The sequence below is a fragment of the Arvicanthis niloticus genome, chromosome 19 (genome assembly GCF_011762505.2).
Source record: "Arvicanthis niloticus isolate mArvNil1 chromosome 19, mArvNil1.pat.X, whole genome shotgun sequence".
Lineage (NCBI taxonomy): Eukaryota > Metazoa > Chordata > Mammalia > Rodentia > Muridae > Arvicanthis > Arvicanthis niloticus.
Genome location: NC_047676.1, coordinates 46,902,057 through 46,914,646, shown reverse-complemented (window position 1 = coordinate 46,914,646; position 12,590 = coordinate 46,902,057). Strand labels below are relative to the sequence as shown.

The following is a 12,590-nucleotide window of genomic DNA, read 5'->3' as shown; positions in this document are numbered from 1 at the left end:
CCCAGAGCCACATCAGGAGACCCAGAAACATGCACGGAATCACTGAAAGTATAACCAAAACTAAATCCTTCCTCCCTTAAACTGTTTACATAAGGTATTCTGCCAAAATGACAAGCTTAACTAATACTGGAGCTTTATATGTGCAGGTACATTTGTCTCAAATATCTTCATCACTCTCATCCCTAAGATACCATGTCACTAAGAACTGATATCCAACGGTATTTAACAACACGATTTGAACATCAGTTCCGTCAGGACATAGATCTTCACTGGTGTCTGATATTACTTTCAGTAAATCAGATAAACTACGATATGCCCTATACTATGATTATCTTAATACAACTGTTATGTGCCTCCCCAGACTGTCATCTGCACAAGCATTTGTCCTATTTACCTCTTCCCAGTATCAAGTACTAAACATTCACCTTACAAACAAATATTTACTTCTACTGAAGCCAACTACTGAAGACTAGAATACTTATTTTTATGGGTATCAATCTCCACAGGCAAAGACTACTAATATTAGATTTCCAGGTTTATAAAATACAAATGCAAAAATATACAGCTTCCCTAATGTCCATCTTACATGTTAATAGCAGAAAGATGGTAATGTTATCTGAGGGGTAATCTAACAATGTACCTTAATATTCTCAAATGACTCCAAAGTATATTTAAGCTACAATCTCAGTTTTTGTATTAAATAGTATATATTTATTTGCAAAGAAAGGCACATTATTATTTGGTTGGAACTTTGCATTATTGGTCAATACCGGTAAGTTAAATGTAATGAAGAAAAAAACCAACGAAACATTCTACTGACAATTCTGGATTACAAACGTTGCTGTGATTGACAAGCTATAAGAGACACAAAAGCCAGGGAGTTTTACTCCTGTTTCCCTCACAAACGTCCCCAACTGAGCTAAAACCATGTTTCCAGAACTCAGTACAAAGGATCTAAGGTCCCTCTCCTGTTAACTACAATATTAACAGACTAGTCACTATCTTATCCGGAGTCATTACTGTTGTCTACCAAAAAAAAAAAAAAAAAAAAAATATTTATAGGAAAATCCTAAATATTAATGTATAACCAGAAGGATATTTATTTTACAAAAGTGCTTTAGCAAGAACCAAAGAGCAATTAAGAGTGCTTCCTTCTAAGAGTTCAGTTAGGTTCCCAGCACCCACACCAGATGGGCCTCAACTGCCTGTCACTGTAGCTGCAGGAGATCCAACATCCTTTTATGGCTTCTGTGAGTAACAACACACACAGAAACTGACACACAAATACACATTCTCACAGACACACATTAATTTTAAAAATACATCTTTTAAGTGTTTTAGCAGATAGTTTTGGGAGGAATATTTTTGTTTAATGGTGTAGTCTAATTTTATCAGGTAAATTATATATTGAGGTAGATTAGATTATAGTGGCTGTATATTATAAATGCATTTATTATCACTGAATTGCATACCTAAATTGGTTTAAATGATAAACTTTCTGTCATAGGAATCTTACCAGAAAATTTAAAGGTGTAAAATTGCATTAGAGTTTGTATGATTAATCAACTATTTAAAAGTCTCTTGAGAATTCAAAATGATAAAACTCACCTACAAGCATTTATGGAAAGAATAAGTTCAGCCCAAACATAAAAATATCTTGGGTTTTTTAAACTAATATTAGGAACTGCTAATATTAGATCATGAACTGCTGTAATTCTTAACACAGAAGAATATCTCAGTGGAAATGTCTAGAATTTACATTTAATAGTTCAAGTAGGAGCCATAGTCCCATATCTCTCCATTAAGTTTCAGATTCCTCTCTACCTACTTCACATTAGAACGCTTTAAAAATTAGAAACATCCAAAGTCAAAATCATTTCTTTTCTCAAAAGCAGTTCACCTGATTTTGTGACTTCTTGGATTCTAAAAAGGAAGTTTTTATTCTAAAGCCAGGAAAACCATAAACTGCAGAGCAAGTTCATACTGAAACGTTCTAGGTATTAGACAGATTCCATGTGGGCACATGTGTTGTGGGGCTAAACCACTGGAAAACACTACAAAAGACGTACTCTCAGAAATGCGCTAAGTAGCGATGACAGGTGTTTTTGAAAGTGTTTTTGAAAGATTATACATTTTAAAAGTCTAAAAGTAGCATGAAGACTTTCATGAGTATTAAATCACATGAAAACAATAAGTTGAAAAAATAAAAACAAACAACCTAAGAAACTGGAAAAGTCACTTACCTGAACAAGATGGATAAGTGTTGTCAGAATAGCACACCGCAACATGTTGTGTTCTTCACTCTGCTTCCAAAGAAGAGGCAAATACTGCACCAAACACCCTACATATGGACGGATCTACAGACAGACAAAAAGGGAAACAACAAGATTATTTAGTAAGAAAGGCACTGTACTATGAGAAACCTGGTATGAACAGTGAAATATTAAGCAATAAATTACTTAATATTAATTTACTAAATTAAATATATATATATATATACACAATTATATACACTAAATTAAATACTATATATATATGTATTTACTACGTGTGTTTGTGTGTGTATGTGTGTGTGTGTGTGTGTGTGTGTGTGTGTGTGTGTATTCTATCTATGAATCCTTGGGTCCAACCAACCTTGGACAGAAAATATCCAGAGTGTGTGAGAGATGCACTCTTGCTATTAAATCACTAACAGTGCAGTGTGGCAACTGTTTCTATCATCTCAATATGACTTAAATTACATGGGAGAATGTGAAGCCATTTTATACAACTAACTGACATCCATAGGCTTTGGTTTCCTGCAGGATGATATGACACAAGAATGATAAAGCACAGTACTCAGCATTTAAAAGTCAAAGAAAATATCTGTAATATTCAGCAATCTAGAGGAACCTTAAAGGTTTGCTAAATGAAACCAGTCATAAAAAGACAAACTGAATGATTCCACTTCCAAAAAATATTTAAAATAATCATATTAGTGACAGAGTAGAATGGTGACTGCCAGAGGCTGAGACAGGAAAATGGGCATTTAATAATCAACTGGTGTGAAGTTTGAGTTCAAGATTATTCATCTTGGTATACAACATCGCATGAATATTCAATAGCATGAACTTTAGCATGCACTTAATCTCATGGTGAGTGTTCTTTTGGAATATCTGGGAGGATGGAAGGAGAGGAGTCTGACCACCAGTATCAAATAAAAGGAGATCTTCACTTGCAATCTAAACATATTCTGAAACCATGGGCAAAAAAAAAAATGCAATAGTGTAACAAATGCTTTAACAAGGGTCCTTTCTTAGAAGGTTTAAAAACTATTATAAATCCTAAATGATATTTCATCTTTTAAATTAAAATTTTGCATACATTTCACAGAGGCCCTTCAATTTTCTTCTTTTTCTTTAGAAATGTAGACGCTCAAAGACTTGCTTGCCATAAAACTTGACAGCATATTTATTTCACCTAGAGATTTGTAGATCCTCAGGAATGACATCATTTAACTATGCTTTTCTAAAATATTTGTTATGAGTCTAGAGAGATGCCTCAGCAGTTTAGAACATTGGTTGCTCTTGCCGAAGACCTGAGTTTCATTCCCAGGAGTTACATAGTTACATGATGGCTCACACCATCTAGAACTCCAGTCTCAGGGGAGCCAACATGCTTTTCCGTTCTCCTCAGGTATCAGGCATGTACATGGTGAACAGACATACATGTAAAACATCCATACAAATAAAAACAAATAAATAAAATGTAAAAATTTACTTTTTTTCAAAACTAAGAATTAATATTTAAGTAACTGTACCCTATAGTACAAAAATAATGACTTCACTAAACTAGCATAATCTGACAAAATCAAATTCAGTGAGTGAAAGATAGTGTGGAGGGTAAACGGACAAGGACACAGTAATAAACTTATGTAAAGGTTACAAAGTTAAAGAATGAAAGAACTGATATTTTAGCCATTTCTTATCTTGATATTATTTTTTTTTAAAAATGTATAACAGATACCTGGAGCTCTCGGTGAAAGAAAAAATGCAATGGCAGTTTGAGGAGACACATGAAAAATAAATTTGTTCAAAAGAAAAAAAAAATTCAGCCAGGCAGTGGTGGCACATGCCTGGGAGGCAGGGGCAGACAGATTTCTGAGTTTGAGGCCAGTCTGGTCTACAGAGTAAGTTCCAGGACAGCCAGGGCTACACAGAGAAACCCTGTCTCGAAAAACAAAAATCAAAAAAAGAAAGAAAGAAAATCAGATTTATATAAGTAAATGGACAAATCTTGCATTTAAAACCAACTTTTTAACAAATAAGTTACTAAAAATGTATAATACTCTAAAATATATTAGAGATATGTAGTAATTTCTTATCATGATATCCTGTAACCTTGCTGAGTTCAAAATCATAACTCCCATTTTATACATGAAACAAGTTTAAAGACCTTACTCAAAATGAATAACAAGGTCAGAGACTTACAGTTTTAAAAACCATCTTCAGTTAATTATTTAATATTCAAAAACCATCTTCAAATGAAATAATATAATTCTTTGTAACAAAAACTTAAAGTGCTAAGAGATAATTACATTAAGAAAGCAGTACCAAGATCTGCTCAATATAAAAAGCGACGCACTCAAAAAACCAAAAAAAAAAAAAAAAAAAAAAAAAAAAAAAAAAAAAAAAAAAGAAAAAAAAAAAAAAATGAACTTAAAATATTACCAGGCGGTAGTGGCGCACGCCTTTAATCCCAGCACTTGGGAGGCAGAGGCAGGCGGATTTCTGAGTTGGAGACCAGCCTGGTCTACAGAGTGAGTTCCAGGACAGCCAGGGCTACACAGAAAAACCCTGTCTCGAAAAAACCAAAAAAAAAAAAAGCGACGCAAACCTGACATAGCAATTACACAATAATTAAATGAACACTAGCATTACCGCCCAAGTTTACGAATGTTTCTCTAGGTACAGTGGCCTACACCTGCTATCCCAACAGTTAGGAGGATAAGCAGGAAGATCAGGTATTCAAATGTATGCTTGCCTACATTGCAAGTTTGAGGCCAGCCTGGGCTACATTAGTCTCTGCCTCAAAAACACAGAAAGAAGTATAAACTTTTGACCAATTTCTTATGTCAAGTCTCACCAAGACGTCTGTAGGCATTAAATGAGACATATATGCAGCACACTTGGCACAAGAGAGGTACATGGCCACTGCTCAATATTAGTAGCTATTCTCATCAATAGCCTTGGAATAAATAAGCAACTGCAAGATGTCCGAATTCATGAAAAAGTAAATCTAAGAGTAGATTCAGCCAGTGAACTCCAAACACCATCGTTCCTAGAAATACTTCTCTGCTTTCAAAAAATATCCTGAACCAGGATATAAAAGGCTAGAGAATAATTATACCATTGTTTCGTGGATGACTCATTTTTCTTGGAAATCAGGGTGGCGGGGGGACAAGGAAAGATAAATAATCTAATTTTTAAGAACTTTACAAATCATTTTTATATTTAATCATGTATACGATGCCAGCAAAAATAGTATGAGCGTGCACGCGTGCGCGCGCGCACACACACACACACACACACAAAATATTTGGTTTGAAGTAAAAATAAGGACAAGGGGCTGGAGAGATTGGAGAGATGGCTCAGCGGTTGAGAGCACTGACTGCTCTTCCAGAGGTCCTGAGTTCAATTCCCAGCAACCACATGATGGCTCACAACCATCTGTAATGGAATCCGATGCCCTCTTCTGCTATGTCTGAAGACAGTGACAGTGTACTCACATATATAAAATAAATAAATCTTTAAAAAAATTTAAAGTCAAAAATATGGCTCAGTTGACAAAAGCACTTGTCAAACTGATCCCGAGAATCTATGTAAGAAGCTGGACATCATGGTGAACACCTGCAATCCCAGCACTCCTTTAACAAACCGAGAGGGTGACATGAGAATCAGCTCAGAGTTCACAGGGCACATCAGAGGCACACACAGAAACCCTGCCTGCCTCTCTCTATATACAAGGCACAAGAAGAGAACGGACTCCCCAGCTGTCTTCTCACCTACCTGGCACGCATATGCAATACGTATAATGCACAAAATCAATCTTTAAATGAGTCTATGGACATAGGTAAAAATAACAAATTTAAGAAAACTTAAATGTGCTAGGATGCATCTTGCTTAGTTACTAAATACTCTGAACTTTTAAAATTATTGAGCACACTAGATCTTTTAAAAATTTTACTTTCTAAAATTTCTAAAATTATTGAGCACACTAGATTTTTAAAAATTTTACTTTCTAAATACCTCCACACCATAGATATAAATTTAGTATTTAAATATTCTTAAATCTTTCACTTTTGGTATCTGGAGACAAGGTCTTACTATCATTTGAACTCTCAATCATCCTCCTGCCTCAGCTTCCCAGTTGCTATGTTACAAGCATGTACCAACACAACTGGCTTCTCTTAGTCACTTTTAATAAATCCAATACAAATGTCAACTCTGGAAAACAATAAATGAAATGATGACATATATATTAAAAGCATTTTAAGAATACTTTATCTTTGCCACAATATAAAGCAAAGATATTAAATATATATATATATATATATATATATATATATATATATATATATGTATATGTGTGTGTGTGTGTGTGTGTGTGTGTGTGTATGTGTGTGTGTGTATGTGTATATGTGTGTATATGTATGTGTATGGATTCTCATCTGACCCTTCTTATGTTTCACAAAATTACCTGTACATTGACTCTTTCAATCACACAGGAAAGGACATGCAAAACATGCATCTTTGTATCACATTCTGTAACTTGCTGCAGCAACTGAAAAAGCAGTGTGAACATGGTTTCCAAATACTGCAAGAAGAAAGAACAGAGGTTACAAAATATAAACTTCTTTGTACATAAACACAAATCAGATAGAAGCAATGAAACAAAAATACAAACCCTAAACAATACTTAAAACAAGCTGCCAGCATATAAGACACCATTTTTTCTTTATTACTGCTAAATGCATACACATTAGAATCTTAATTATCCACAAACAGAAATGTTTAAAAACTAGTCTAAATTGTGCTTTTGTCAACTTAGCTATTAACTGTGCCCTGTAACTATACTTCCATAAAAACCTGTTGCAGATAATACAAAAAGGCTGTGAATTAAAGCAATAAGAACATTAACTGTTGTAATCAACAGGCCATTGAACTGATGAAGTCTTTATTAGATGTTGCATGTAAATACAAAATACAAAATAGATACCTGTTATTCTAATATAAGAAACCCAAAACCTCAAGTTCTCCTCTGATCTCCACAAACATGCCAGACACATGTTCACGCACATATACATGAAATAAGTCATGTATATTTTTAAAATTAAAAATACATATCAATTACAGTTATAAACCAATATATATATACTCCAAAGACATAAGTAGAAATTGTTACAAAACATGGAAATCAGTACTCTTACCGGTAAAAACTGATCTGTCCTAAATTCAAAATCATCAACAGGTAAAAAGCAGTTAAGGAATATTGAAAATGCATGAAATTTCTCAAGATAAAAATACATCTATAATAAATTATTGAAATAAATATTTGTTTTTTGAAAATTACATTTTAATTATTCTAAAAATTAATTTCACAAAATAACTAATTTTAGAATGTTGAACTCAAGGCTCGGTGTGATCCAAACTGCGGAGGCAGAAGAGGCAGGAGGACCAGAGTTTGAAGGCCAGTTTCAACTCTGTGTAGGGCTCCAGGCCAGGCTGGGCTACATGACACTCTGATTCAAAACAATATGAAAAAAAGTTTAACTTCTTTGTAATTAAGTCCTTTAAAAAGTTTTTTTTTAGGTTTTAATATTATTTTTAATTAGCTACAGTAGATTAGAGAGACGGGTCAGTGGTTAAGAGCGGTGCTGTTCTTCCAGGTTTGGCTTTGCTTCCCAGCTCCCACAACCATACATAATGACTCCATTTCCAGGCATCTGAGGCTCTCTCTTTTCTTGCCCCCTCAAAAAACCAGGTGCATATGTGGCACTAACTTGTAGGCAAAACACTATAACATAAAGTAAATAAAACAACAAATTAAAATTTTAAAGAAATTGCAAAAAAATCTTGCAAATAAAAAAAAATTGAAGGATATTTAACTTCAGAGTTGTTGCTGTTTCAATTCGGACCTAAAAAAAAAAAGAAAGAGAAAAAAAATCAAATTACAGTACGAGTTTTTAATAATTCTTAGAATTACTGAACATCATTAATACATAATGACAGCAAAATTATTCCAAACCATTTTCTTTCCTGTTTTTGTTAATATTAAGTCATAAGGTATATGCCATGTGAAAGGATGTTACCCTTAGTTTGTAACAAGTTACAAAAAGAATAAGTATTGTTATCCATGACCTGTGTAACTTTTCTGTAATTGCTTAAGAATCCGTTGGGGCAATAAATATTTCCAGGAAGAAAACTAATTTGCCACTAGGTAAGTGGAAAGAAAGTAACATGCAGGAGACACCAGGAAAATGAGAAAATAAAAGACACAGGAAAACAAAGAAGCTGGTGAGCTGGAAGTGAAGGGCGGTCGGAGCCTGCCCATCCTGGAATGGGCTTGAAGTGGGACACAGCGTCAGACATGGCTTTAAAGACTGATGGCCTCTGGCCTGCTAGCTCCCTAACTATACTAAATGCAAAACTAAATGCAAACATTCAGATGTTTGCAAAACATCTGAAGATTCTGAAAAGTTCCCTGCTTATTAGTCTATGATTAAAAAACGCTGGCTTCCTTTCTCTTTAACTCTGTGCTTTATTAAACATTATAACTCTCTGTGCTTTATTTAACTCTTTATGCTTAAATAGAGCTAGGGAAACTTAACTCTTTCTTACCATTCTATGCTTCATTAAGCACCAAAACCTAAATTCTTTATTAACTCTTTGTTACTTATGCTTTAGTAAGCACTAGTATCTGGTGAGTAACACATGCTGTAACACAAGCAGCAGGGGATTAAGTAAAAGGATTTATTGCTAGGGCTCCTTTCTCTGCTGTACCAGCCAGAAGCCTCTCTGGTTTAGCTGGTTAACTCTTTGTGAACCAGAGAGGAGGGAAAGACAAAGAATTAAGATGCTTTGTACAGGCAAATATGCACAGACACATATACATTCAACCACTCATACACCCACACTCTGGCCAAGCCCAACCATCTGTCACATTCAACTCCACAAGTATTCATGCATGCTTACATGCATATACCCTACAAGCAAACATATAAACAAGCGGACATATTTGGATGGATGGATGGACAGACGGGGCAAAGCTCCCTAAGCCAAATCATTCAACCAACAACTTTATTTCTTTTTTCTGGTCATTTTTATACCTTCTTAGACAAAAAGTTATTTAGAAAATTATCTCAAAGATAAAATAGGAGTTACAGAAGGATGTTGATATTAAGTTTAAAGCAGTGTTTCATTATAATATACTCATTAGAAGTTCAAAGCTTACATGGCCTTGCCTTATCATAATGTATACCTGTGACTTTATCCTTGGACCTAAATGTTTTTCCTTGAACACAAGTTTGTCCCAAGTCTATTTCTCTTTTTAGTGTAATTATGAAAGCTCGTTGTAATTCTTATTATGCAGCCCTTACTTACTATTCTGAGGAATCGGCACATTCTTTTCTTGATTCTAACTTTATTATATCTTTCTAGCAACTTAGACCATCTCTAAAACTTTCTTCCTAAAATTATTTGAATCAAATTAGGAATTCTATAGAATTATTATCTATTTGTCTATATAGCATCACTACAAGATAGTACATCTTCACAGGTCTATAGAGATCTGCTCAAGCGGTGAACTAATACCTAGTGATTGTTATATGTTTAATAACATATAATATGTTATATGTTATATGTTTAGTGATGTTTAATAATAGCAGGAAAAGCCTATCAATAGAAGGGATCTTTCCTAAAATCAATTTCTCCTGGGCCCTGCCTACCAGAGCTGGACTCATCTCAGGAAGATGACCTGCTAGTTATTAGCTTCTCCTATGATGGCTCCTGACAGAAGGTGAAGGAAGAGGGGAGAGGAGGAGTTGTTCAAGCTCCACACCTCTACTCTAACCTCAAGTAGAGCAAAGCTTCCAAACTCCCAAATGACCTGAGCTTCACACAAGCCTCAGAGTCTGGGACTCATATTTCATTGTACACAGCATGTTACCTAGATAGACATAAGAGCTTCACCTTATTCTGACTTTATCAGCCAAGCGAGCACCAGTTAGCATAATTTAGGTTCCCAAACCAAGTAAGATGACTAAATTCTGCCTTTAAAGTAGAATCTAGAACCTTTATTTCTTGGCCAAGAATGCATTCCCTTGATAAGTGCTATACTTTTCTACACCTGTAATTGTAACTAGCATATTATCTAGAGTCATTTTCAAAAATGAATTCTGAACATTTTAGAAGCAGTTCTAAGGTCCGCAGATGCTAATTCAGCAGGCTGACATACCACTAAATCCTGATCTTGAAGCAAGTTACAGATTGCTTCATACAGCATGGGTCTCAAGTCAGACTTGAATTTCACAGAAATCCACTGACCAATGAGCCAAATCACCCTGCGTCGTAATGGCTTATACCTAAGTGGAGGAGAAAAAAAAATCAGTAAATTAAAACGTTCAGTACTTTAAGAGGTCTACTTCACTTAGAATAATTTCCATTTAAATCTAAATAAGAGATAAACTAAATATCAACATGGGAGAAACAAAAGAGGCCTGCTCTAAGTGATAAAGGCCCTCAGCTACACAGATGGTGTTCTGATTCTTCTGCATTACTACCTGTGGCAGTCAGTGATGCCAGCACCTAGAGAACTAAAGCAGTGAGTGCAAGGGCTGCCTGAGTGAGAGGCCACAGGCACCAGTGTCAAACTGCAAGGCTGGGGTAAAGATCTGTGGTAAGCACTTGTCTCAGCGTGAGGAAGATCCACAGTGTCGCCCACGGAGCATCACGCAGCCCAGACAGATAGGCACATAAACTTCTCTTCCTCAAGGAACCACCAACAGTGGTGACATCATAAATCCCACAGCTGGCAGGTCTCTGTACCAAAATAATAATAGCCTCCTACATCCAATGTTTCTATAGTCATCTGTTAACCTCATGAGTATTATTTTATGTGAAAAGGTCTTTATGCTTACCTAAGCAATATTTGCATAAGCTTGCTGATTCTAGCTAAATGGATTTGAAAAGAAGTATGAATTACCAATTGTGACTCAGAACAAATATGGTGACTTTCATCATTAAAATTGTAAAGCATTAACAATAACAAATACATAATTTATTTCCTCTGATATTATTTTTTCTAAAATGAAATTAACCAAGACTTTCCTTAGGCAAAAAGAAAAATCACAAATTCAAATTCAAAACATTTTTGTCCTAGAATTCCATTAAAAAATACCTTCTTGATGTAAACTTTTAGAGACAAAAATGATACTTATTTCTGTGTATAAATGGAACAACCTAATGAGTAGAGTTATTTCAGAAAGTCACAATCTTAAAAGACAATGGAGCAAACAAAAAATGCTAAGATTTTTAAAAAATTTAAATATTATTTGGCCTTAAAGTACACAGTCCAGCAAAACAATTAAAGTAGAATAAGTGGTATATAGATTTATGAGAGCCTTTTGGAGAATAGCACTTAAATATAACGTGGAGAAATGCCATTTCAATGGATAGGAGTTATCTGAACAACCATAGAAGCAAAAATAACAACACATGCATCGTGTAAAGTTAAACTAACAGATTTTAGACCAAAACCCACAGAGACAAACAAAACTCAGGAATTCCAAGGTGGCAGTCAGTCATATCCAGCCAACTCAGGCTTACAGTGCCCAGGCCTGGAAGAATAGCCCCTAAACTGGCAGCAGCAGCACAGCCTGTGAAGGCACTGTCCACGAGACCCTTACTAAACCAGGACTTGCATTTAACAGGACAACCTACCATGTGAGTCAAACAAGTGTATATTAAACTCTGAGAAACAATGGTCTAGAACAGCAATGTAACAGAAAACATGAAGCAAGCCAAATATTTCACTTTAAAAAATTTAGTATCTTCATTTTTAAAAAGATATTTTAATATTGTGAGTTATCCAAACATACTCAAAATATCACTTCAACATGTATTCAGAGCACATCTTACATATCTCAGGCTTTAAATGTAAATGACTTGAAACTCATTCCCTTATCAACACTAAGCATGGCATATGAGGATGTGCTACACGAGGCAGTGAGACACAAGTCAAATGGCCGCCGTGTATACGGGTAACTGGATCTCACATCTGTCTCTAAAGCAAGTATGTTTTTACCCGCTTCAAAGGCTCTTCATACGAGCACTGTCAGAAGCTACTTCATAGACAACAGCCTCCAGAGGGCACGGAAAATCTAAATGTTAAAAACATTTGGTAATTGAATCAATGATTGAATAGAGAAGCCACAAGTTAGTACTTAACTGGTCTAAACTTTTTAAAGGCGCTCCAGGTCTTTAACTTTGCTGGTAGGTGTTTTGGGGGAGAGGACTGAGATTGGTTTCATTGTGCTGCTCTGGGGGACCTCA

General features: G+C 35.0%; 1 protein-coding gene across 7 annotated transcripts in view; it reads right to left on the bottom strand.

Moving 5' to 3' along the window:
- The window catches only part of Ipo11 (importin 11), a 154,687-nt gene that overhangs the window by 88,040 nt on the left and 54,057 nt on the right, over positions 1-12,590 (bottom strand). For all 7 annotated transcript variants that reach the window (XR_013105081.1, XM_034523467.2, XM_034523470.2 and 4 more), the window contains exons 16-20: positions 10,495-10,621; positions 8,143-8,176; positions 7,469-7,509; positions 6,739-6,855; positions 2,244-2,357 (exon numbers count right to left, since the gene is read on the bottom strand). Coding sequence is in view for 6 of the 7 variants with exons in the window: in XM_034523467.2 (XP_034379358.1) it covers positions 2,244-2,357; positions 6,739-6,855; positions 7,469-7,509; positions 8,143-8,176; positions 10,495-10,621 (433 nt within the window). In the remaining variant the exon portion in view is untranslated. The remainder of the gene's footprint in view (positions 1-2,243; positions 2,358-6,738; positions 6,856-7,468; positions 7,510-8,142; positions 8,177-10,494; positions 10,622-12,590) is intronic.